The sequence below is a fragment of the Carcharodon carcharias genome, chromosome 5 (assembly GCF_017639515.1).
Source record: "Carcharodon carcharias isolate sCarCar2 chromosome 5, sCarCar2.pri, whole genome shotgun sequence".
NCBI classification, from domain to species: Eukaryota; Metazoa; Chordata; class Chondrichthyes; order Lamniformes; family Lamnidae; genus Carcharodon; species Carcharodon carcharias.
In genome coordinates, this window is record NC_054471.1 from 142,119,746 (window position 1) to 142,147,149 (window position 27,404).

At 40.8% G+C, this 27,404-nt stretch overlaps 1 protein-coding gene across 6 annotated transcripts in view; it reads right to left on the reverse strand.

The window, feature by feature from the left end:
- The window catches only part of map3k7 (mitogen-activated protein kinase kinase kinase 7), a 138,805-nt gene that overhangs the window by 79,593 nt on the left and 31,808 nt on the right, over positions 1 to 27,404 (reverse strand). For 5 of the 6 annotated variants that reach the window (XM_041188043.1, XM_041188041.1, XM_041188042.1 and 2 more), the window contains 4 exons: positions 27,006 to 27,051; positions 13,837 to 13,975; positions 6,961 to 7,085; positions 5,586 to 5,714 (listed from right to left, as the gene is read on the reverse strand). In XM_041188043.1, coding sequence (XP_041043977.1) covers positions 5,586 to 5,714; positions 6,961 to 7,085; positions 13,837 to 13,975; positions 27,006 to 27,051 — 439 coding nt within the window. Of the gene's footprint in view, positions 1 to 5,585; positions 5,715 to 6,960; positions 7,086 to 13,836; positions 13,976 to 16,202; positions 16,349 to 27,005; positions 27,052 to 27,404 lie in introns of those variants that run through there. The other variant, XM_041188045.1, reaches the window with a different exon arrangement.

Below are 27,404 nucleotides of genomic sequence, written 5' to 3' on the forward strand. Positions count from 1 at the left end.
AAAGTGGGACTTTGACAAAAGCCTTCTGAAAGCCCAAATAAACCACATCCACTGGCTCCCCCTCATCAATTCTACTAGTTACATCCTCGAAAAATTCCAGTAGATTTATCAAGCAGGATTTCCTTTTCGTAAATCCATGCTGACTCTGTCTGATTCTGCCACTGTTTTCCAAGTGCTCAGCTATTAAATCTTTTATAACGGAATTTTCCCCACTACCGACGTCAGGCTAACTGGTCTATAATTCCCTGTTTTCTCTCTGCCTCCCTTTTTAAATAGCGGGGTGACATTAGCTACCCTCCAACCTGTAGGAACTATCCCAGAGTCTATAGAATCTCGGAAGATGACCACCAATGCATCCACTATTTCTAGGACCACTTCCTTAAGTACTCTGGCATGTAGATTATCAGGCCCCGGGGATTTATCAGCCTTCAATGCTATCAATTTTCCCAACACCATTTCCCTACTAATACTGATTTCTTTCAATTCCTCCTTCTCACTAAACTCTGTGTTCCCCAACATTTCTGGTATGTTATTTGTGTCCTCCTTTGTGAAGACAGAACCAAAGTATGTAAGTAGTTGGTCAGCCATCTCCTTGTTTCCCATTATAAATTCCCCTGTTTCAGGCTGTAAGGGACCTACATTTACCTCACCAATCTTTTTCTCTTCACATTCCTATAGAAACTTTTACCGTCAGTTTTTATCTTCCCCGCAAGCTTACTCTCATACTCTATTTTCCCCTTCATAATCAATCCCTTGGTCCTCCTTTGCTGAATTCTAAAGTGCCCCCAATCCTCAGGTCTGTTGTTTTTTCTGGCCTGTATGCCTCTTCCTTGGATCTAATTTCACTTGTAAGCCATGGTTTGGCCACCTTTTCTATTTTACTTTTGCGCCAGGCAGGAATAAACAATTGTTGTAGTTCACTCATGCGCTCTTTGAACGCTTGCCATTGCCTATCCACCGTCATCCCTTTAAGTAACATTTCCCAATCCATCATAGCCAACTTGCGCCTCATTCCATCCTAGTTTCCTTTATTAAGATTCACGGCCCTAGTCTCAGAATCAACTACATCACTCTCCAGCTTGATGAAGAATTCTATCATATTACGGTCACTCAACCCCAAGGGGCCTCGTACAACTAGATTGCCAATTACTCATTTCTCATAACACAATACGCAGTCTAGGATGGCCTGTTCTCTAGGTGGTTCCTCAACGTATTGGTCCAGAAAACCATCCTGCATACACTCCAGGAATTGCTCCCCTACAGTATTGTTACTAATTTGATTTGCCCAATCTATATGCAGATTAAAGTCACCCATAATTACAGATGTTCCTTTATTGCATGTGTCTCTAATTTCCTGTTTAATACTATTCCCAACATCACCATTACAGTTTGGGGCTCTATATACAACCCCCACTAACATTTTTTGCCTAATGTTTCTCAGCTCGACCCATACAAATTCCACATCATCAGAGCTAAGATCTTTCCTCACAATTGCAATCATTTCCTCTTTAACCAGCAAAGCAACTCCACCGCCTTTTCCTTTTTGTCTGTCCTTCCTAAATACTGAATACCCCTGGATGTTCAGTTCCCATCCCTGGTCACCCTGCAGCCATGTCTCCATAATCCCAATTATATCATACTTGTTTACATCTATTTGCACTTTATTGTGAATGCTCCTCGTGTTAAGGCACAAAGCCTTAAGGATTGTCTTTTTAAAATTACTTGTCCCGTTCCACTATTTTTCACTGAGGCCCGGTTTGATCTTTTCCCTTGATTTCTCTGCCTATCCCTCTTCTTATTCCCCTTTCTGTCTTTTGTTCTTGTCCTTGATTCCTCCTCCTCTGATTCCTTGCATAGGTTCCCATTCCCCTGCCATTTTAGCTTAAACCCTGCCCAGTCACTCTAGCAAATATTCCCCCTGGGACATCAGTCCCCGTCCTGCCCACATGTAACCCGTCCAGTTTGTACTGGTCCCACCTCCCCCAGAACCAGTCCCATTATCCCAGGGATCTGAAACCCTCCCCCTCACACCATCTCTTCAGCTACGTATTCATCTGATATATCCTGCTATTTCTATTCTGACTAGCACGTGGTACTGGTAGTAATCCTGAGGTCACTACTTTTCAACTTACTTCCTAACTCCCTATATTCTGCTTTTAGGATCTCATCCTTTTTTTTTTTACCTATGTCGTTTGTACCAATGTGTACCATGACCACTGGCTGTTCACCCGCCCCCTTCAGAATGTCCTGTATCCACTCTGAGACATCCTTGACCCTAGCACCAGGGAGGCAACAAACCATCCTGAAGTCTCGTTTGCGGCCACAGAAACGCCTATCTATTCCCCTTACAATTGAATCCCCAATAACTATTGCATTCCCACACTTTTTACTCCTCCACTGTGCAGCAGAGCCAACCGTGATGCAACGAATTTGGCTGTTGCTGCTTTCCTCTGAAAGGCCATTCCCCCCCAACAGTATCCAAAATGGTATATCTGTTTTGCAGGGGAATAGGCACAGGAGATTCCTGCACTGCCTGCCTAGTCCTCTTGCTTTGCCTGGTGGTCACTCAGTCCCTTCCTGCCTGTGGGCTCTTAGCTTGCAGTGTGACCACCTCTCTATACGTGTTACCCATGATACTCTCCACCTCGCGGATGCTCCACAGTGTCCCCAGCCATCGTTCCAGCTCCGAAACCTGGGCTTCCAGGAGCTGCAGTTGCAGACACTTCCTGCATGCATGCTGGCCCCAGGCACTGGAAATGTTCCCGGCTTCCCACACAGAGTAGAATTTCCCTAGATCCAGTTGTTTATGCTCCGTGCAAGCATCCTCCTACCTTATTCACCTCGCCCCATTAATGTGTCCTTCTATTGCTTTCTCCATCATGTACTTATCAAGATTCCCATTCAATACATTTATACTGTTTGTTTCAAGCACACCATCTGGTAGCAAATTCCACATTCTCACTATTTCTACTAATATTGGTGAGGCAAACAATGAAGCTGAAACTGGCATCATTAAATATAGATAGAACCTGGTCTCCTAAAAATGCATAGTCGTATTATTTAAAAATCATCGCTGATTGATGAAGAAAAAACTGACCTTTAAGCAATCCTCTTTCTCTCCCTCTACAAAAAAATTAAAAGCTGTTGCAGAAGCAGAACTTAAAAAAACTACTTACAACTGAATGCTTCTCATTTTTTGGTAAATATATTGCTAGGTTGACAAACCTATAATGAAGCTCTCCCTCTATTTAGATAGCCTTGAATAAAAATACTGGGTAAATGACTGATCAGTCATTTTTCTGTTCCGCTAATTACAGCTTTTAATAGAGGTGGTATTTCACATAAGTAGTTTTGCTCTTCATGTTAGATTTTATATAAGTATTTTTTCAAGGCTTGCTACTTCATTAGCGATTTTAACTGCAATCTTTTATTGCACAAGTCAGCGTATTTCTTTTTTGCAACGAATCTACAATGCAAATTTCTGTCAATCAAATTAAAGTTCAGGAAGGTATTAATACAATACTTCTGGAATCAACTTTTTTTTGAAGAAAACAATCACCTTGCTTGCATGTGTATAGTGTTAACTTCCGCACAACTGTATAAATTTCATTTACAGTACATTTTGTAATTATATCTTAAAAAATTTCAGTTGGTCAGAAGTTAACAATGGAAGTAGGCTATTTAGCCCCTCAAGCCTGATCTGCAGGCAATGTGCAATTGATTTTGCTCCCCATAAAGTGCCTCACTAAATCCATTCATTTTATGATCAAAAACCATAACTATGAACTTTTTCTTTTGTGTAAGCAGAATCTAATCTTATGGCCTTAAAGTATAATTGTGCCACTAATGCAGCTTTGGTACAAAGCAGTTTAGCTTCAGTGACCATAAGCAATTGTCATGTAAATCAGGGCCTGACTTGACCCCAGAGCAAAGCAGAGTGGCTTTTCCACCTTAGTGCCAGCTGTAGTCCAAAGATACCATTAAAGAGTTGACTTTATGCTTAAATGAATAGGAATATAAAGATACTGTAATGAAGAGCCTCAAGTGTGGGAAATTTGTTCCAACACTTCCACTGGGCCAAGACTGAAGATGCTAAATATTATCCAACTATCTCTTGTCCTACCAATTTTCAAAATAACTCAAACAGGTCTCCGAATTTGAGGGAAATAATCTGCTCTCAGGTCACTGCTTGTACAATACAACTGGCCACTGGAAGATTTAAGAGTGGAATATCTGTACATGCCTCAGATTCTCTCCTTCCTTAAACTCCAGATTCGAATTAGGATCTTCAGTGGGGCACAATGAGTAAAAGTTGATATACAGCATTACAGTTCAGCCAGCTTCCGTAGCTATGTGAGGCTTGAAGTTTTATCATTCCTTCTTTTAAAAAAAAATTTCTTGTGCTTGGGAAACAAATTTAGGCCCCTAGGGATCCCGTTGGCAGATAGTAAAGTTGTTGGAACATGTCTAATTTATTTCCTAAACCTGATATTTGGCTCTTATGCTTATTAGGTCACTCATTTCAATCGTGGATAATTGCTTGCTCTTAAAACTTAACACATTAGCGTCAGGCAAAACAATGTGCATGTACAAAATAAAAAAAAAAACGCCTGGATATGCAAAGCCAGATGCAAAATCCCTTATTTACCATTAAGACTGAACTTTTGCTTTGTCACTCAGGACAAAGAAGATTTAAAATGTTAAATAAGTGCTAAATAGCAAACAGACTGTACTGCAAAGCAAAAACAATGCAAATGCTGAAACAGTATGCAATTTCAAAGAGTACATTACCTGCATAAGGGGAATGTCATTTCAGGACAAATGCACTTTGGAGGTTGGCAATTTTGATATGGTATAGCACATTTCCTCCCAGCCTTTCAAAATTAAGAGCCCACATCTCAAAAAAAAAATTATTGCATCCATTACAAAATGTTATACAAAGAAGAGTCAGTCTTGGCTCAGTGGCAACACTAGCTCAGACTCATAAGGTTATGGGATCAAGTCCCACTCTAGAAACCTGAGCACATAATCTAGGCTGACACTGCAGTGCAATTCTAATGGAGTGCCACACTACCGGTGGATCAACTTTCAAATAAGCATTAAAACAAGGCTCCATCTGCCTTTTCAGGTGGACATAAAAGATCCCATAACAGTATTTGAACAAAAGTAGAGGAGCTCCCCTCTGGTGTCCTCGACAATCTCTCTCTTTCAACGGATATGACTATAACAGACTACATGGTCATTTACCTCATTGCTGTTTGCGGGACCTTGCTGTGCTGTGGTTGTTTTGTTTCCAACATTACAATGGTGACAATTCAAAACTACTTAACTGGCTGTGAAGGACTTTGGGGCATGCGGGGGTCATGAAAAACATTTTGCGAACTCAAAATTTATGCACTAAATAATTCAGCTAAATTCAAAACATTAAATTAAATTTAATAAAGTTTAACTCAACTCTATAATTTCCCAATAATACAGATGCAAGAGTATAAGTTACTATCAGAACAGATGAGGCTTCCAAATTCAAAGTTACCATATTAATGCCAAAATAAAGACAAAAGAACATTCTTGAAATGTGAACTTACCGTTATGGACAGCCCACATGATGCGAAATGCAGGGCCACCAATTTCATCAAAAGGCTTTCGTCGAGTTATTACTTCCCAAAGTATAATACCCCAGCTGAAGACATCACACTTTTCACTATAATTACTACCTGTGACAAAAATTCAACAAGTCACTGTGACATCACAATAAGACTATAGAAGTAAAAATAACATTATTTTAAGTTTAAAAGATCTAGTCATCCATCAAGAGACTTCAGCACTACTAATAATTTTAAAATATGCTGTCCCTATCAATCCTGCACATTTGACTCACTATTAACTATTGCCAATACTAAATCCAGTTAAAAAAATAGGCTCAGGTTGTTAATTGTGCCTTTATGCATACTCAACAGAATTAGGGCTTATTTAAATAATTAGTTTAGCATCAGTGAAGAGATTTCTACTTAGTACTGGTACTAAAGAGGTATTGTAATTCTGGGGTCAAAGGCTAAACTGAATCCAGAGAAGCAGAGTGAGACCTCCTCGTGAGGTAGCCTTGGGACTCAAACCCAGACCTAATATTATCTAGGGGAGTCTTTTCAGAACCCACACTTTTAATAGTGATTCTATGCATTAATTACAGTTTCCAAAATCTCTGACCAAATCTTTCCCAAGAGATAAATTTCTCTCATCAGATCAAGTAAATTAAAAGAAACAAAACGGCCATATTACATATTATTCTGTCCCTATTCAAGACAGTCAGCAGCAACATAGAATTTATTTCTGACGCTGGCCAGGACAACTTCCAGGAGGGTGAAATATTTGAGCCAACTACTTAATTTGTCTGTTTCCATTAGAATTTTCTCCCTTTCTCTCTAAGAAGGGACAACTCAAATTAAAACAAGTAGCTGCTTTGTGTTAAAAGCAAAATACTGCGGATGCTGGAAATCTGAAATGAAAACAGAAAATGCTGGAAAAACTCAGCAGGTCTGGCAGCATCTGTGGACAGAGGAACAGAGTTAGATGGCAGCAGTGAATTAAACACTAACTCTGTTTCTCTCTCCACAGATGTTGCCAGACCTGAGTTTTTCCAGCATTTTCTATTTTTATTATAACTGCTTTGTGTGTCTGATCCTATGTAGTGAAATATCTATTTGTGCAGGCTTTCTAGGGGTCACTGGATTTTCCCAGTGGCGAACCCCCTAATTCTCACCTGTCAACCTCCCTACCCCCTCCCACTTATCTGGGGACTGAGGACAGTTTCATTGCCATCGTTGGAATCAGTTAACTCAGCACAGAAAAAGGATGAAGGCTGATGTCTTTGATTCTTCCGGCTTATTAGAGCGGTGATGCCTTTACTGACCAAGCTATTGGGAGAAACTTTAAAGTAATGTCTCAACAATGTCAACCCCTCACCTTCAAAAACCTCTGGAGCCATCCAAGCAGCACTACCCTTGTTGTTGGTCATGTGAGTTTGAATGTCACATGCTGTACCGAAGTCACAGATCTTCAGAACTGTCCCACCAGCAACCAGTAGCAAGCTGTCATAGTAAAACACAGGACTGGAAATATCAGTAAACTATATTCAGGGATTCAAAATATGCCTTTCGGTATTCAGCACAGTCAAAGAATAAGAAGTATATTCGTAAAACAGCAGCTGTGAAAAAGGCAATGCCTTTCAAAAGTCTCAAAGTGCTTCACATACAATAAGTTACATAGAAGCCTAGTCGCTATTATGTAGGCAAATATGGCAGTCAATAATACACAGTGAAATCCCATAAACAAAAGGCTGATGAATGATCAGCTCATCTGTTTTTGACAGGGCTTTGGGCCAGCACATGGGACCGCTGCTCTTCAGCACTGCAATGAGATCATTAATGTCCACTTAAATAGCTGCCTGACGCTTAAAGCTCCATTAGAAGGATACCACTTCTAAAAATGCAGCACTCCGTCATTACTACACTGAAGTGTTAATCTAGTCTATGTACTTTAAAACATAGAAAGTAGGAGTTGAACTCAATCTTTTGGTTCAGTGGTAAGAGTGCTGCCAGATGAGCCAAACTAAAATGAGCAGCTGACAATGAGTTTCTCCCAAAATGTGTTCTATTAAACTAAAAAAAAATTCCAAAGATTCTTATAGGTAATCTCAGGTGAGAAAATGCACACTCTAGTCTGTTCCATTGCCAAGAGCTATTTTTTTCCCCCAACTTCAACAGTACACATTTCTGCCCCTACTTTTCTTATCGTTGCTAGAGAAACTCTGATCCATGCTTATCGTCTTGGGTTTGCCTAATGTTCTCCTGGAGTAATTCACGCTCCATAAATGACAATGCATGCAGAATGAAGTTCATGACCTCACCTATACCAAACCAAATTTTCCTTCACTTCCTTCCTTACCCCATTCCCCAGCAAACTGATCTCAAAACCTATTTGTGCTTCCGATAGTCACCTAAAAACTCTTCGCTCCAGTTAATCCTTAGCCCCCCTGTCTATCTTAACTCTTTACTTTTTGTTTTTTTTCTCATTCAGCATCCAGTAAAGTGCTTTGAGATGTCTTTGTTTATGTGGTAGCGCTATCTCATACATGTACAGTATGCCAGTACATTTCATTAAATGCGCAAACAACAACAACACTTGATACTTATATAGCACCATTAATGAACAAAATATTCCAATGAGCTTCATAGACACTTCCAGCAATAAATAGACATCAAGCTGGTTAGGTGGGGTAACTAGATGTTGGTCAAAAAGTTGGATTTTAAGGAATGATTCAGAGGACAGGGATGTGGAGTGGCATAGGTAGGGAACTACACAGCACGAGACCCAGACAGCTGAAGGCACAGCGCCAATGGCTGAGAGAAGACCTCTGAGAATAAATAAAAGGCTAAAGTCAGAGGCAGTTTCAGTAGGAGGGAGAGCTGAAGTAGGTTACAAATATAGGCAGAGTGAGGCTGTATAGAGATTTAAAGACAAGGAACAGAATTTAAAACTGAAGATATTTAAAGGCCGTGAACCAATGCGGCTCATTAAGAACAGGTGCGATAGATAATTGGAATGGTACATGATAGGAGATGAGCAGCAAGGTGTTGGATGAGGTTAAGTTTTCAATGTGGGGAGTCAGTAAGGAGAGCACTGGAATGGTTGAGACTGGACGTATGACGGCTTCAGCAGCTGATGGGCAGAAAATGGAGGGAGCATAAAAACAGACCCTGCTCAGTGCTACTTTATCTACACTCTGTCTGCTGCTTTGGGCACACAGAGTGTAAAGGGTTGGGCAGGTGAGAAAGTTAGGTGAGGAGGAAGGGCTCCTTTCATTTTCCACCTTTTTTCATCCTCCTGTAGCTGGCTCTTACTTTGGTACAGAGGAGGAAGTCGATTGGTGAGTAACTGTTACATTTTTTCTACTTATTCCAATTATAATAAATAGTTTTTGAAGTTACAGTATGGCAGCCCAGCTTGGCCGAGTGGAAAGTACATCTTGTGCTATGTGGGAAGTCATGGATGCACAAGGGGCAGAATCTTTGGCTCGGCGAGTGGGGGCAGGGCCCACTCGTCGAGGCTTAAAATGACGCAGGGTGATGTCGGGCGTGCGTCCCGATGTCACCGTGTGCCATTTAGATTTTCAGTTCGGCGGGCGTGCAGCCTGCCGAACTGTCAGAGGCCTATTAAGGCCTGTTAAAAACCAATTAAGGCAATCAGCTGAACTGCCCATCCAACCTTAAGGTTGGCGGGCAGGCAAAGAGCCAAGGCGGCCTTTGCATTTTTCATGGAACCTCATCTATGGGCAGGATGAGGTTTCATGAATGATTTTAAATTTTCAGTAAAATTTTTATTACAATTAATGCACATGTCCCAGCTCATGCGACAGTTTCACATGAGGGGACATGTCTTAAAATTTTTCTCGCTACTTTATTACGCTTTTTGGACTTAAAACTAAATCTCTGAGGCACAGAGGTGCCTCGGAGATTTCTGCACTCTTTCACGCGCATGCCCACACAGTGACCCGCCCACATAAAATGGCGCCAATCAGGTCCACGCCCACTCCCGCACCGCCTGCCCGACAGGCAGAAAATTCTGCCCCATGTGTCCCAGACAAGCACATCTACCAGAAGTGTAACCATGTGCAGAAGCTTGAGCTCCGGGTTTCAGAACTTGAGCGGTTGGGATGGAGTCACTGTGGTGCATTGGCAAGGCAGAGAACTATATGGATAGTATGTTTAGAGAGATAGTTACACCGCAAGTTAAGAGCGCACAGGCAGAAATGGAATGGATGACTGCCAGGCAGTCTGAGAGAACAGGCAGATAGTGCAGGAATCCCTCGAGTCTATCTTGCTTGCTAATCGGTTTTCCATTTTGGATACTGGTAAGGGTGATGATTCCTCAGAGGAGTGCAGCCAGAGCCAAGTCTGTGGCACCACGGGTGGCTCAGCTACACAGAAGGGGAGGAAGAAGAGTGGAAGAGCAATAGCGATAGGGGATTCGCTAGTCAGGGAATCAGGCAGTCCTTTCTGCGATAGTAAACATGAGTCCAGGATGGTGTGTGGTCTCCCTGGTGCCAGGGTGTCATGGAGCAGCTGCAAGACATCCTTCTGGGGGAGGGTGAACAGCCGGAGGTACCAACAACATAGGTAGAAAGAAGGATGAGGTCCAGAGAGCATATTTTAGGGAGTTAGGATGGAAATTAAAAATCAGGACCTCAAGAGCAGTAATCTCTCAGTGCCACATGATAGTGAGCATAGGAACAGAAGCACTGATCGATTGAATACGTGGCTGGAGAATTGGTGCCGAAGGGAAGGCACCAGATTTCTCAGGCATTGGGACCGGTGCTGGGGCAGATGGGACCTGTACAAGATGGACAGGTTACACCTTAATGGGACCGAGACTAATGTCTTCATAGGGAGATTTACTAGTGCTGTTGGGGAGAGTTTAAACTAGATTGTCAGAGGGATGGGAACCAGAGGGGTAGCTCAAATTGGAAAGAAGTAAGGCTGGTAACAGGAAGTAGAAAAGTAGCAAGTGAAATAAGGCGGCAGGCGAAACAAAGGCAAGCATCAACTAATCTTACAATGTAGAATAATGTCAAAAAAACAAAGTTAAGGGCACTCTTCCTGAATGCACACAGCACTCGCAACAATGTAAATGATTTAAAGGCACAAAGAGGTAAATGGGGATGATCTAACTGCCATTACAGAAACCTGGCTCCAGGACGACTAAGACTGGGAGCTAAATATTCAAGCGAATCCGACATTTAGGAAGGACACGCAAAAAGGAAAAGGAGGTGGTGTTGCGCTCATAATAAGGGATGAGGTCAGTACATTAGTAAGGGAGGATCTCAGATCGGAAGAACAAAATATGGAATCTAGTTGGGTGGAGCTAAGAAACAGCAAACATTGGAATGAGTTGTTTATAGGCTACGAAACAGTAGAGGTAGTTTGGGGCATGGTATTAATCAGGAGATTAGAGAAGCATGTCGCATGAATAATACACTAATCATGACTAACTTCAATTTGCATATAGAATGGGTAAACCTAATGAGCACGAATGCTGTGGAGGAAGAGTGAGTGTTTTAGGGATAGTTATCTGGAGCAGTATGTTGACGATCCGACCAGAGAACAGGCTATTTTAGGTCTAATACAATATAATGAAAAAAGGCCAATTAATAATCTTGTAATAATCATCCCTAAAGAACCTTTAGGGATGAGTGACAATAATAAGATAGAATTTTACATAATGTTTGAAAGTGAGGCAGTTCAATCTGAAGCCAGGATGTTAAATTTGAACAAAGGAAATTATGAATGTATGAGAGGCAAATTAGCTTAGGTGGATTGGGAAAATGCATTAAAAGGTATGACTGTACATAGGCAATGTATATTCTTTAAAGAATTATTACATAGTTTACGGCAACTATACATTCTTTCAAAACAGAAAACCCAAAAAGAAAAGTCAGCCAACTATGGCTAACAAAGGAAGTTAAGGTTTGTAAAAGATTAAAAGAAAACGCCTCCAAAGTTGCTAGAAATAATAGTAAACCTGAGGATTGGGAGCATTTTAGAATACGGCAAAGGAGGACCAAGAAACTGATAAAGAAAGAGGGGATAACATATAAATGTAAACTAGCAAAAACAAAACCACAAAAAGACTGCAAAAGCTTCAATAGGTACATAAAAAGTAAATGTTTGGTTCAGACAAATGTGGGTCCATTACAGGCAGAGTGAGGAGAATTTATAATACGGATTAGAGAAATGGCAGAGAAGCTAAATGATTACTTTGTGTCTGTCTTCATTGATGAAGATACAAGAAATCTCCCAGAATTAGAGATCCAAAGGACTAGGGAGACTGAGGAACTGAAATAAATTAGTATTAGTAAGGAAGTAATTCTGGATAAATTAATGGGACTGAAGGTTGTTAAGTCAGGACCTGATATTCTACACCCCAAAGTGTTGAAAGAGGTAGCTATAGAGATGGTGGATGCATTGGTAATCATCTTCCAAAATGCTACAGATTCTGGATCGGTTCCTGTAGATTGGAAGATAGCAAATGTCACCTCACCATTTACGAAGGGAGAGAGAAAACAGGGAATGACAGATATGTTAGCTTTAAATCAGTAGTAGGGAAAATGCTACAATCTATTATAAACGCTGTGATAAAAGTGCACTTAGATAATAATGATCTGATTGGGCATAGTCAACAAGGTTTATGAATGGGAAATCACGTTTGATGAACCTGTTAAGAGTTTTTTTTTGAGGATGTTACTAACAGAATTGATAAAGGTGGACGTGGTATACCAAGATTTTCAGAAGGCTTTTGATAAAATCCCCCACAAGAGGCAAAATTAAAACACATGGGATAGGAGGTAATATATTGGTATGGATTACGGATTGGCTAACGGGCAGAAAACAGAGAGTAGGAACATACAGGTCATTCTCACATTGGCAGGTTGTGACCAGTGTGGTACTGTAAAAATCAATACTTGGGCCCCAGCTGTTCACAATATATATCAAGATTTGGATGTGGGGGCAAAATGTAATATTTCCAAGTTCACGGATGACACAAAGATAGGTGGGAATGTGTGTTGTGAGGAAGATGCAAAGTGGCTTCAAAAGATTTTGGACAGACTTGGGCAAGAACATGGCACATGGGACATAATGTGGGAAAAATGTGAGGTTATCCATTTTGGTAGGAGGAACAGATTTGCACAGTATTTCTTAAATGGTAAGAAATTAGGAAGTGAAGATGTACAAAGGGACCTGGGTGTCCTTGTCCACAAGTCACTGAAAGTTAACATGCAGGTGTATTATCCTTTGTTGCAAGAGGATTTGAGTACAGGAGTAGCGAAGTCTTGCTTCAATTGTATAGAACCTTGGTTAGACCGCACCTGGAGTACCGTGTGCAGTTTTGGTTCCCTTACCTTAGGAAGGATATTATTGCCATAGAGGGAGTGCAACGAAGGTTCACCAGACTTGTTCCCGGGATTGCGGGACTGTCCTATGAAGAGAGATTGGAGAAACTGGGCCTGTATTCTCTAGTTTCGAAGAATGAGAGGTGATCTCATTGAAACCTACAAAATACTTAAAGGAATAGACAGGGTAGATGCAGATGAGATGTTTCCCTGGTTGGGGAGTCTAGAACCAGAGGGCACACTTTCAAAATAAGGGGGAAGCCACTTAGGGCCAGGAGGAGAAGAAACTATTTTTCTGAGGGTTGTGAATACTTGGAATTCTCTACCTCAGAGGGCTGTGTAAGCTCAGTAATTGACTATGTTTAAAGCAGAGATTGACAGATTTCTAAATGCCAATGACATAAAGGGATATGGGATGGTCTGGGAAAAAGGCACTTAGGTGGATGACCAGCCATGATCGTATTGAATGGTGGAGCAGGTTCGAGAGGCTGAATGGCCGATTCCTGCTCCAAATTCCTAACAGCAACTTGATTAGCATGAAACTCAGGAGGGTCTGGACTGTTGCAAGGGCTAAGCCAAGGAGGCAAGGTGCTAACTTTGGTCAGTGGGGTGCACTGTCACGCAGCACCTTCTCATGGTAGGGCCAGGTTTGGCCACAGCTTGGACAATCCTTCCCTTGTACCGGGGAAAGTAAATATTTTGTGGTTTTAGAGTCAATGTTAAGCACTCCCGTCAAGGCATATAATCAGCTAGCTCCTGAGTAAAGCTCTCTCTAATTTGCTTCGGCCCCAATCTCAAGTGCAGTTATTTTTCATCTTATGCAAATCCTAACGCTATTCATTGTTACATTCTAAAATAACTGCCATACTTGTATCCATTAACAAACAACTTACTTTGGTGGTTTGAGGTCCCTGTGGATTAAAGCCTTGGGTTTCATGCCATGGAGGTACGCCACTCCTTGTGCACATTGTAAACACCAATTCATTGCGTGGGCCGCAGTGTAAAATGGTAGGGGTTCAGCTCCATGTAGCACTGTTAATCAACAAACGCTCTTCATGAGATATTATTGAAAGACATTCTAGTTAAGTATTTGACAATTTTAGTTCAATATCAGAAATTCAACAAAGTGCATTAAATCCATCAAGAATGTACAACTACCAATTGAAGTTGTTAGCTTTTTAAAAAATTCATTCATGGAATGTGAGCGTTGCTGGCTAGGCCAGAATGTATTGCCCATCCCTAATTGCCCTTGAGAAGGCAGTGGTGAGCCGCCTTCTTCAACCGTTGTGGGTTCCAGGCATTTAAGAGTCAATCACAATGCTGTGGTCTGAAGTCACATGTAGGCCAGACCAGGTAAGGACAGCAGATTTCCTTCCTTAAAGGATATTAGTGAACCAGTTGAATTTTTACGACAATTGTTTCATGGTCACCATTAATTCCAGATTTTCACTGAATTCAATTCCACCACCGCCATGGTGGGATTCAAACCCGGGTCTCTAGAGCATTACTCTGGGTCTCTGGATTACTAGTCCAATGACAATATCACTATGCCACTGCCTCCCCAAGCAATTCCCTCAAAAGCTACAGAAATGATTAAGTTTATTTAGAATGCCCATGGCACCACTGTAAATCAAACAGTACTAGCTTGATATTTATAACACAATGTACCATAGAAATTAATTGGAACAAACAGTATAGTACAGTTCAAGAGATAATTGGGTGTTTCTGGAGAAAGAGGCCATTGCTGGATATGGTGAAAAAGTAGGATGACTAAGAAAAAGAGGGTAGGTTAGCTAGCAAAATCAGCTTTTCCTGCTTCTTTAATGGTTCTGTAATATTTTCAGTCACCTACTGAAAAGTCAAAATCAAAGTGTACCAGCTGCAGCAACTCTCTTGGCTAATTTGCTATACAATATACAGTGCTTTTTAAGGCCTATTTATCACAATAAATTTTCTCCCGCTGTTCAGCTAATGAAGTTCTAAATTTCTATTTTAAATCCACTGCTATTATAAAAAATATTGCAGAAAAATAAGGCACACATAAAACCCATAGTCAATAACAAATGTGCAGTTCTCTCCTCACTGGTTGGGCAGCTTTAAATGGAGATTTGCTGAGTTACACCTTGTTCTATCAGTGGGGGTCCATGTTTTTGCCAACTCGGTTTCTACTTGGTGCTTGATGGAGAACAACCATGGATGAAAGTGTAAAAAGGTGGATATGTGGATGGGAGGCCATTAGAATGCCCGTGTACCAAAAGCAGCATCAAAATATAAAAGTGTCTTACAAATTATTATAATGTAACAGATTAAGTTCCTTAAAGTTGATTGTAATACCTTCCTGGTGATTCTATGATTGTTGCCTCAGTTTGTATGAGATGGCTCTGAATATAAACCCTAACAAGGCTGTTTGACCTGGAGAGATTAGAGCAGTTTCTCTCCAGCTTTACCCTTTCACAAAGTTTTCTTTATCCCATGTGAAGCCATCTACAGCAAACAGTAGGACGTTTGCAAGTTCAATACTGGATAAAAGGCGCTTCAGCTTGGGGTTTTTGCCCTTAGCAACAAATCCAGACGTTAGACCTGAAAATGCACCCAGTGATGCTCTCACTCTGCCCAAGTCAAGTTATACCCAAATATCTGCCCAATTTCATTGGAATGCGTCCCAACATAAAATGGGCATATATCAATGTCAACAATCGACTCTTGAAGAAAATGTCAAACACATACCACTATATTTATCTTTTGAGTATTAAAATTTAAGTTTCAATTCAGTTAATTATCATTCCTGAATGTCAAAAACAGTATGTGTAAGAATATGGAATCACAGAAGCTTTGAAATTTTAATTATGACTCATATTTATGGCATAAAAATGAATTTAAAACCCTGGGCATGTCACAATGAGAATATTTGGTTTTTTTTAATGCTCAAAAATTGCAGTTAAAATACCAGAAAAATGACCTTGCTTCACACTGCACCTGAAAATTTGGCTACAATGTTGGCAGACCATGCCACCACCTAACAAAGAGCAACTGAAGAATACTCGCATTTGAGTTAGGGGTGTGGCCAGCTGTGTGGGTCGAGACTGTGATCGATGAACATAAAAGATCAAGGAGATTTGGATGTGTTATAGTTATGTGCAAAACTCACCAATGCCCAAAATTTCACAAGTTTTAAAAATCTAGATTACAGGTGTATGTGGGTGCAAAAACTGGAGTTAATGGGAATCAGGGGAAAACTCTCCACTGGTTGGAGTCATACCTAGCACAAAGGAAGATGGCTGTGGTTGTTGCAGGTCAATCATCTCAGTTCCGTGTCATTACTGCAGGAATTCCAGGGTAGTGTCCTCGGCCCAACTATCTTCAGCTGCTTCATCAATGGCTTTCCTTCCATCATAAAGGTCAGAAGTGGGGATGTTCATTGATGATTGCACAATGTTCAGCACCACTCAACTCCACAGATACTGAAGCAGTCCATGTCCAGGCTTGGGCTGACAAGTGGCAAGTAACACACATGCCATATAAGTGCTGGGCAATGGCCATCGGCAAAAAGAGAGAATCTAACCATCACCCCGCAACATTCAATGGTATTCAAGGATAGTATCCAAAAACTGTGGAACAATTGGATGTTGGAATGTGAAGAAACATTCACTAAAGGTAGAAATATGTGAGCACTTCATTAGCAACATTGTTTCAGTAGGTCTTGGATGCATGGAGTGAACTTGATCCCAATATTGTCAAAAGAAATCATGCAAATCCATGTCCGAATGCAGCAAGATCTGGACAATATCCAAGCTTGGGCTGACAAATGGCAAGTAACATTCACGCCACACAAGTGTCAGACAATGACCATCTCCAACAAGAATCTAACCATCTCCCCATGACATTAAATGGCATTACCACTGCTGAGTCCCTCACTATCAACATCCTGGAGGTTACCATTGACCAGAAATTGAACTGGATTAACTACATAAATACTGCAACCAAAAGAGCAGGTCAGAGGCTAGGAATCCTGTGGCGAATAACTCACCTCCCGACTCCACAAAGCTTGTCCACCATCTACAAGGCACAAGTCAGAAGTGTGATGGAATACTCTCCACTTGCCTGGATGAGTGCAGGTCCAACAACACTCAAGATGATTGACACCACCCAAGACAAAGCAGTCCACTTGATCGGCACTCCTTCTACAAACATTCACTCCCTCCACCACCGACGCACAGTAGCCGCAGTGTGTACCATCTACAAGACACACTGCAGGAATTCACCAAAGCTCCTTTAACAACACCTCCAAACCCATGACCGCGACAATCTAGAAGGACAAAGGCGGCACATAGATGGGAACACAATAACCTGGAATTTCCCCTCTAAGCCACTCACCATCCTAACTTGGAAATATATTGCCGATCCTTCACTGTCGCTGGGTCAAAATCCTGGAACTCCCTACCTAACAGCATTGTAGGAGCCTAATTTTGGAGAATCATTATTCAAGTTAAATCTTATGGTAATTTCCATGAATTTTATCTTACCTTGTTTACTTGAAACTAGGATTCTGTTTTATATAATGGAACTTAGAAGTTGTGTCTGTTTTCACATATGTATGTTGTAGCTAACTTTTATCACAATGGGAATCCCTTTGTGTTCCCATTTTGCTCTACGGCTCAGGTAAGGGCAGGCTCTGAGGGGAGATCACATGCAGCTACAAAAGTTTCTTAGTAGGTAGACATGAACCTATTAGTATTCTTAAACAGAGAAGATAAAAGTCTGGAGAAGGTAGGGCAACGGGACTAGCTTTGGATTGCCCTAACAAAGAGCTAGCATACACTTAATGATTGTCAGGAAGATATAATAATGTTATTGGAATTTATTGGAAAATAGTGGTATCTGTGTCTTTTTGTGTGCGTATATGTCTGTGTGTGTACGAGAGAGAGAGAGACTTAACTGGATTAAAGGCAGCTGGTCTGGGGGCTTTGATGTATCAATGATAAACTAGCTTTGAAATGATAAATAGGTGAACATGAGGTGGATTAGAATGTAAGGCGTAAAAGGACATTTGCACTTTTAAATAAACCCAGGCCAGATTGTTTTCAAAGGAGGGGTGAGATGTGTCACCTAGCCAGGTGAAGTTCAGAAACAATGTATCTATTTTTCCCAAAGATTACTGGTAAAATTAGTACTGTGATAATTTTTTAATGATCAAGGAGGTGAAGTCCAAAGACATGGTGAAACAATGGAAATTTACATTCAAAGGGGAAAATACGTATAAGAGAGAAAAGGCTGTGTGTAAAAGCAAGCAAGTTTAAGATCTAGCAAGTGTGAAGAGCCTTCAGGCTGCTGCCTACAAAGTACTGAAGTTAAGATTCACTTTGAATTGGATTGTTCAGGGTATCATGTTTCTTTGCCTGTGTTTTTTAAAATCTATGTGTTACTGTTGCCTTAATGGAAGTGTAACTGGGAGTCAAATTAATTAGGGGATTTAGAAGTTATTATAATAGTAATTTGTAAACATATGTATGTACTTAAAATCGCTTATCTAAATAAATGTTTAATCTAGTTTTGTAGCAACCTATAAGGCTCGGTGGAATTATTACTACCGAATTCAAAGCTCGCATCTCAAAACATACAAATTGCAAAAATTAGTTGTGCAGTTGTCTCAAGTTTCCCTCTGGGATTTGAACAACTCAGCATTTACTATCGGCTGTGCCATAACAATGGTCGCCTTCTGCGTTACAAACTTCTATGGTTCTATTTATAGTCCTTAATAATCTGGGTGCACTCTTCACTGCCGTTGCCTAATGGAATTGGCCAAGCTATGCCATTCATATCAGATCAACTTGCAGACGAAGGCCACTTCAAAAACTATGACAGCACATTCCATTAGTTATGAAGGTCACCACCACAATAAAGGTCTACACCACAGGACCTTTTCAGGCTATCTGCCAAATCAGCCCATCGGCTGTTCATTGTAGTGTCAACTTTTTGATAATTTTCCAACAGCAAAGAAGGCAGCAGCTAGAGAGGACTTCACTTATCCCAAGTAAAGAAGATTCCCATGAATCCAAGGCATTATAAATGACTTTCACAGGGCGAGTCCTTATCACTGCTTGTGCGAATGTATTGGGCTATAACATGTATGCTATTCCTGAGGACAGTACTGGTGCAGACCACATCTTTGAATATTCATAAGCTTTTAGTGTCTGCTTTTTGCACACAATGAATATAGAGGGAAAATTATCTCCATGCTTTGCATTCTGTTTGCCCAAGGTGAAGCAACTTGTCATATAGAATTGTGCTCTATCACCTTTAACTTAACAGGTTTTTCTCTACTGCAAAATATCAAACTCCCTCCACCCTCATCTCCAATAAGAGAGTTCATTCACCTGTTTGTCACTGAAACCATCTGATCAGCTGCCTGTGTCACTTCCCCCACCCCCACCCCTTCCTCTAGCCCACAAAGCCAAGCTTTCTCTAAGGATACCCCTACCTTAGCCCTGAACTTGCATTTTTCTTTAGCTTCTCTCATCTCTCCTCATGCCCCCTCCAAGCTCATTTTCATGGTTGTACACGAGACCCACTTTCTGCTCCTTTGACCATATTCTCAATCAACTGCCCACCACTCACTTTCCCTTCCTGGTGCCCTGATTAGTTGATATTGTTAATTGTCTTCTATCTTCAGGTTCTGACACTCTCACTCAAATCTGCTATCATCTCCCCTCTCTGCCCATGCAAACTACCATCCCATTCCTCTCCCAAGTCCTTGCACATTAAGTCCCCTCCCAACCTGGTGCTCAGTTTCCCAGGTCTCCAGGCTTGAATCCTTCCAATCAAGTTACCACCCAACACAATACTGAAAGTGTTCTCAAAGTCACAATGACATCTCATGTGACTGTAACAAAGGTAAACTATCCCGTCTCTTCCTAACATGGTTGACCACACCACCCTGCTGCAACTTCTCCATCCATGTCCAACTGGGCAGGATTGCATTTGCCTGGTTCCATTCTTATCTGTCTCATCATACGAGAGAATCACTTGCAATTGTTTCTCTTCCCAATTCTGCACTGTTACTTCTGGTGCCCCTACCCTCTCTCAAGGATCTATCCTTGGCCTCTCCTATTCATTATCTAAATGCTATCTAGCAGCATCATCCAAAAACACAGCATGAGTAGCATACTGATGGCACCCTCTCTCAAACGCTCCACAGTCTCCAAATTGTCAAAGTGCTTGTCCGACATTGAAGACAATTTCTGCTCAAGTACTCAGTTAAATTTTGTAAAGACTGAAGCTGTTGAGTTCCATCCCCACAACTGATTCCATCTTTCTCCCTGGCAATTGTATGAGACCGAGTGAGACTGTTTTGCAACCTCAAGATGAGCTTCCAAGCACATATCCATGCCATCATGAAGAACAACTATTTTGCATTGGTAGCTTCGCCTGGCTCAGTCATTGCCTCAGCTCATTTGCTACTAAAATCTGCATCCATGCCTTTGTTACCTCTAGATTTGACTATTCCAATGCACTCTTGGTTGGCCTCCCTTGTTCTACCCTTTTTAAACATCAAGCCATCCAAAACTCTGGTGCTCATGTCCCAGCTCTCACCAAATCCTGTAAACCCATCACCTCTGCTTGCTGACTGACAGTTTCTCAATGAAACAATGTCTTGATTTTAAAATTTTCACCAGTGCTTTCAAATCCCTTCACAGTCTCGCCTCTTCCCATCTCTATAATATTCTCCAGCCTTACAAAATCTCAGATGTCTACATTCCTCTAATTATGGCCCCTTGAGCAATTTTGATTTTAATTGCTCCTCTACTGGTGACTGCGCTTTCAGCTGCCTGGTCCCTAACCTCTGAAATTCCCTCCTTAAACCTCTCCCCTAACTCTTTACTCTTTTCGAGACTCCTTAAACCTACCAGGCACAGCCACGATTTTATTTATGCTTTAAAGTTGGTACCATTATCTTAATCCAGTCAACTGCAGCAACCAAGGCATTTATAAATACACAAAATAGTAAAAAACGTAGTCAATTAAACAGTGGAGCCTATTAAGGAACAAAAATTAAATCTTATTGGGCAGACAGAAGTCATGATAGAGGATGGGATAAAAATAGACTTTTTTATTCAATCCCGAATTGCCCTTGAGAACATGGTACACCTGCAGGACTGTAAAGTAGAATTAGCAGGATTTTGACCCAAGATCAGTGAAGGCAAGGCAATATATTTCCAAGTTAAAATGATGTGACTTGGAGTTGATCTTGCAATTGGTGGTGTTCCCATGCACCTAATGCCCTTGTTTTTCTAGTAGAGGTCATGGGTCGTGGATTTGAGGTACCGTTAAAGAAGCCTTGGCAAATTGCTGCAGTGCATCCTGTAGATAGTACACACTTCAGCCACAGTGCGCCAGTGGTGGAAGGGGTGAATGCTTAAGGTGGGTGGGTGCCAATCAAGTGGGCCACTTCAACTTGGATGGTATCAAGCTTTGAGTGTTGTTGGAGCTGCACTCACGCAGGAAAGTAGAAGAGTATGACATTATACACCTGAATTATGCCTTGTAGATGGTGGAATAACTTTGCAGAGTGAGGTGGTGAGTTACTTGCCACAGAATATCCATCTCTGACTCGCTCTTGAAGCCACAGTATTTATGCTGCTGGCCTAGTTAAATTTCTGCTCAATGGTGACCCCCCCAGGACGTTAATGGTGGGTGATTCAATGATGAGAATGCCATTGAATGTCAAGGGAGGTGTCTCTCTCTTACTGGCGATGGTCATTGCCTGATATTTAAATGGTAAAAATGTCACTTGCCACTTATTTCCTGAATGTTGCCCAGGTCTTACTGTAAATGGGCAAGGACTGCTTTGTTCTCTGAGGAGTTGTGGGATAGAGAGTAAATTTTTTAAAACTTTGAACATTGGCTGCCTCAAAGTAGAAAAGTTACCCGGTCTGGATGGGATGCATCCTTCACTGCTGCAATCCAAGGATGAAAATTACAGCCATGATCACAATCTGCCAATCCTCCTTGAATGTGGGGGCGTATCAGAGGACTAGAGAATCGTAAATGTTACATCCATGTTACCAGTTAGACTGACGTCAGTGGTGAGGAAACTTTGAGACAATAATCTGGTACTAAATTAATTGGCATTTATCAAATCAAAGTCAACACAGATTTGTAACAGGCAACTTTTGTTTGACTAACTTCAATAGGTTCTTTGATGAAGCAATGGAAAGGATTGGTGGTGGTACGTACACATTGATTTTATGTGCGTAGACTTTCAAAAGATGTGACAAAGTACCACATAATGGATAATAAAAACAGAAAATGCTGGAAAAACTCAACAGGTTGGGTAGCATCTATGGAGAGAAAAACAAAACATTTCAGTTCGATGACCTTTTACCACAACTATTGGAGCCGGGGACAGTTGTTGAGAAATGTTGTGAAATCTCTGAAAGCAAGATTTGGTAGATACCTGATGGAACATCAGAAGGGAAATAGAAAATAATGAAAGCGAACAAGGTAAATGAGACAAATGGAAACCCCGTCAGAGGAAACTGCAGAACTTCAAAGGCGGGCATTCCTGAAAGAAAAGTAGCAGTGAAGTAAGCACTTATACAAATGCAAAATATGACGGATGCATCAAATCTGAAATTAATAAAATGCCGGAAATATTCAGCAGTTCCAGCAGCATCTGTACAGAAAGAAAAGGTTTAAGGCTGATGACCTTTCATCAGAACTATTAGTTGGAGAAGGCTGTTTAAAAAAGCATACAGGATCATTGCCTTTATAAATTGAGGCATAGAGTGCAAAAGCATGAAAGTTATGCTAAACCTTTATAAAACACTGGTTAGACCTCAGCTGGAGTATTGTGTCCAATTCTGTGCACCACATTTTAGGGAGAGTGCAGAAGTGATTCACTATAGTGGCACCAGTTAAGAGAGACTTCAGTTATGTGGAGACATTGAAGAAGCTGATAAAAAAAACGAGAGACTTGCATTTGTATAGCACCTTTCAGGACCACAGGATGTCCAAAAGCACTTTACTGCCAATGAGGTCCTTTTGAAATTTAGTCACTGCTGTAATGTATGAAATACCACCACACAGCAAGCTTCTACAAATAATTTGATAATGACCAGATAATCTGCTTTTTGATGTTGATTGAATGATAAATAGTGGTCAGGACACCAGGAATAACTCCTGCTCCTATTCATAATAGTGCCATAGGATCTTTTACATCTACCTGAGGGGGCAGGCGGGCCTTGGTTTAACATCTCATTCAAAATACAGCACCTCTGACTACACTGAAGTGTCAGCCTTGATTTGTGTGTTCCCAAGTCCTGGAGTGCAGCTTGAACCAATATACTTCTGATTCAGAGTCATGAGTGCTACTAACTGAGCCATAGCTGACAAATCAAACGAGAAGATTAACAGGAGATTTGATAGAGATTTTCAAAATAATTACTGATTTTGAAACAGTAAATAAGGTGAAATTGTTTCATGGGGCAGGTGGGTTGGTAACCAGAGGACTCAGATTTAAGGTGGTTGGGAAAGGAACCAAAGGTGATACATTATGTTGTGATCTGGAATGCACCACCTGAAAAAGCTGGTGCAAGAGTTGAATAAATACTTGAAGGGAAAGAATTTATGGGACGGTGAGAGAAAGGGTAGTGATGCACCATTCCATGATATTTAACAGCCTGTGGGCATGCAGAGGAAGTGTGCTTATTTCCATCAACTTGAAAACTGAAAATAAGAATTTTGCTGCCTGTGGTTTTTTTTTAAATTATGGAAGAAACAGAGCAGCTAGTGCCATAGCCAAACAGCCAAGTCCAGTTCTGCACAGGTAACAGGCTTCTTGCCCTTCACTTGAGAGAGAATTCCCAGAACACAATCAAACTTGCTGAGTTATTTAGGAAGGTTAGATGGCTGCTAACCAAATCTTTTGAGAATTGATTAGTAAATTATAAGTAAGAGAGCAGTACAATCATTGTTTAATTAGAATTGATATTGCTAATTAGCAGCAGCTAAATCAGAAATATAAACATGTAACACTTTGAAAAGCGTTTTTGGGATCACGAAGAGCGTCCTAGAGACAGTTATGCATTAAGCAAACACACATTGCAGCCAAGGCTTTCTTTTGAAAAGTGAAATGTCACCTCTATTGAGAGCAGCTCAACAAACTGAAGCATTTCTCTCTCATTTGGTCCTCCTAGTGGCAGTATCCAGTATTGTGCTGATAATATAGTATGGTGATGCAGTCATTCAGCTTTTTAAACAGCTAACTGAAACTGCACCAAGTAACTGTTACCCAAATCTACACATATATCAGAGAAGCTAAAAGAAACTTTAGGGGTCATGTCACAATTTGGCACTTCTTGCAACAAGCATTCAGGAAATCACAGTCGAACATATTTTGAAACTATTAAAATTAATCACATTTCCCCAAGACACGGCCTGAACACTGCCTCTCTAAGTGTTCTGGACTGCAGAATCAATCATTTTCTCTTTGATTTATTTTTTAAGATTAAAACAGTAATAGTTAAGTAAATGGCATATAGAATGCAAAAGCAAGGAAGTTATGCTAAACCTTTATATATCTCAGGTTACACCTCAGCTAAAGTGCTGTGCTCAATTCTGGGCACCAAACTTTAAAAAGGATGTCATGGCTTTAGAGAGGGTGCAGAGGAGAATTATTAGAAAAATTCTGAGAGAGAAGGAAGTTCAGTTATGTGAAGAGACTAAAGAAGTTGGGATTGTTCTCGGCAGAGTACAGAAGGTTAAGGGAAGATTTAATTGATGTGTTCAAAATTATGAAGGCTTTTTATAGTGTACATGGGGAGAAACTGTTTGCACTGACAAGAGGGTTGATAACTAGAGTACACAGATTTAATGTAATTGGCAAAAGAACCACGGGGGGGGGAGATTTTTTTTCCATGAGTTATGATCATCTGGAGTGGACTGTCTGAAAGGGTGGTGGGAATAGATGCAATAGTAATTTTCAAAAGAGAACTGGGCAGATACTTGAAAAGGAAAAGATTGCAGGGCCATGGGATAAGAGCAGGCGCAGTAGGACTCCTTAGATAGCTCTACCAAAGATCTGGCACTGGCAAGATGAGCTGAATGGGTTCCTTCTTTAGTAGATGATACAAAAAATGCCCCAAAAACAATCTTTAAGATAAGATCACTTAGAAGATAAAGAATCAAGACAAATTAAGAAAATTAACCCTCAGGATGTCAGTTGAAGATGACAAACTAAAACGATTAGACAGAATTCTTAATGGTTGCTAGTATCAGGGGTCATAACATAGCTGGACTATTGGTCAATGTGTCGCATGTTTCATTGTGGTTTGCTGGAACTCATTTTGATCAGAGGGATTGGTGAGGAATTTCCCAGACTTCCTTCTTCACCCTAAATTGGCCTAGGGTTTAATGCCTCCCCAAGGAGATTATATGTGGCTGTTGGTGTGTGTTTGGGGTACAGGCAGGGGGTGCATTAGATTTGATTCTCAGTTGCGCCACAGCTGTACAGGAGGTTTGATGGACCAGCAAGAGTTTTACCATTTGTAAGGATAAAATAGAAAAGTAGATCATTGATGGTAGCTAGAGTGGAACAAAGCAATTAACTGCTTTAGTAAATGCAATGCCCAAGACCAGACACAGGTTAAGCACAATGAGAATTTGTTTAACTTCTACATTGTAGGGATGTCCCGGTAGATAATAGAGTTGCAACACAAGGCAGGTGAGAGACCCAACTTGAGGTTAACCTGACATCAAAAGAATTTTATGAAACACTTTATTTTGAAGGATAACTTGAACAGCCTGACAAAGGAGACAATCTGACTTGAATTCCTAACAATACAAAATGCAACCTGAAGTTACAGCCCAACAGTGCAAAAGTATGGGACATCTCAAAGCCCAAATGCTCATCTTGTTCCTCATTAATCCTAAATGAAGACACTCAAAGGATGAATAATAATGGGTCCATCGTAGATATGTTCAAAGTCAAGTAACTTCACGTTCTTCAATTTTGAGCTTACAAATTAAAATTACCAGTGACTGGGAAAAAACACCTTTTCCTTGCTCCAGAGTAGCAGATATACACAACAGACTCCAACATAAACAGTTAACCTGGAGTTGTTAACATCTTCAAAAAAAAACTGCAGAAATATCTGGCTGGAATAAGAGGTAGGTTCCTGCGATAGGCATTAATCATGACGATCAAATGTTCCACATGAGTCTATGACTCCCGTGCCTGCTGGCAGAGGACATTATCTATGGGGAACAAGTGCAATAGGTTTGGTTTGAACAGTGGGGCTGAATAAAAGCTGAAGTTTTGTCTCAATACCTTTAGGAATTAGGAAATATTTGTGCAGAGCTTTCCAGGAGATTAAAGTGATATAGTGAAGCTCATTATTAGCAACGCTATACAAGGTCTGTGAAAACAAGAGTTTGAGTTCCAAGTGATTCTTTGTCGATCTATACTTTTTGTTGTAGGTTCTGAGAGACTTGTCCACCTTGCATTGTCACTCAAGTTCATGACATGGGCTGTTTAATATAAACACTCTTGCTGGGGTACAGTTTTTGGGTGCCAGGTGCCTGATAGTACCTCACTCAAGTAGCCATCTTAAATTTGTAAACCTTCAGAGTGTCAGCAAATTCATAACCGAGTAACATCACAGCCAAATCTGATCTGGTTCTCATCTAACACTTGTACACACTCAATAATTGGAGACTCAGAAGGAAACCTGGCAATTCCACCCCACCCCGCCTCCTTAGCTTAAGAGTGCCATGGCCACTTAGAACATTCCTACTGTTGCTTCAGTTGAAATACCCAACACAGCTCAAACCAGGAATCAAACCTGGAACCTGCTGGTCTGTAAGACTTAGTGGCACACTACCGGATTGAGCACTTTACTCACCAAAGGTGAGGGAAACCACAATTAAATCACTTTTGTTTGTGATTTTATAACTCCTTGTACATTTCTAATTTTAAAAGTCACAGGAAACCTTGCATGTAGATAGAAAAAATAGGCATGCAAGTGTTGCTGTCTTATTGGGATAGTCATCAATTTTAACTCACCATTGTAAAGGGAGCCTCCTTCTGCATATTCCATAACAAGGCAGACCTGGAAGAAAGCATCACAGTGAGTTAAACAAATGGATTTGGCCATTCCCCATGAAATATTGATTCTGTCTTTCTTTTAAGAGAGAATGTTGACTGACCAAAAAAAAAAGAAACTTAAGTTAAAACCTGAAGAGTTCATTCAATTAACATATGTTTAAAACTTCCATTAAATCACCCCCTAACCTTCTAAATTTCAGGGAATATGCCCTGGTTTACTTGACTATTCCAACACACTGGTCTCCCATATCCTACCCTCCATAAACTTGGGATCATCCAAAACTCTGCTGCCCATGCCTTAACTCTCAGCAACTCCTGTTTCCCTTTCAACCCTGTGCTTTGTTGGCCTACATTGGT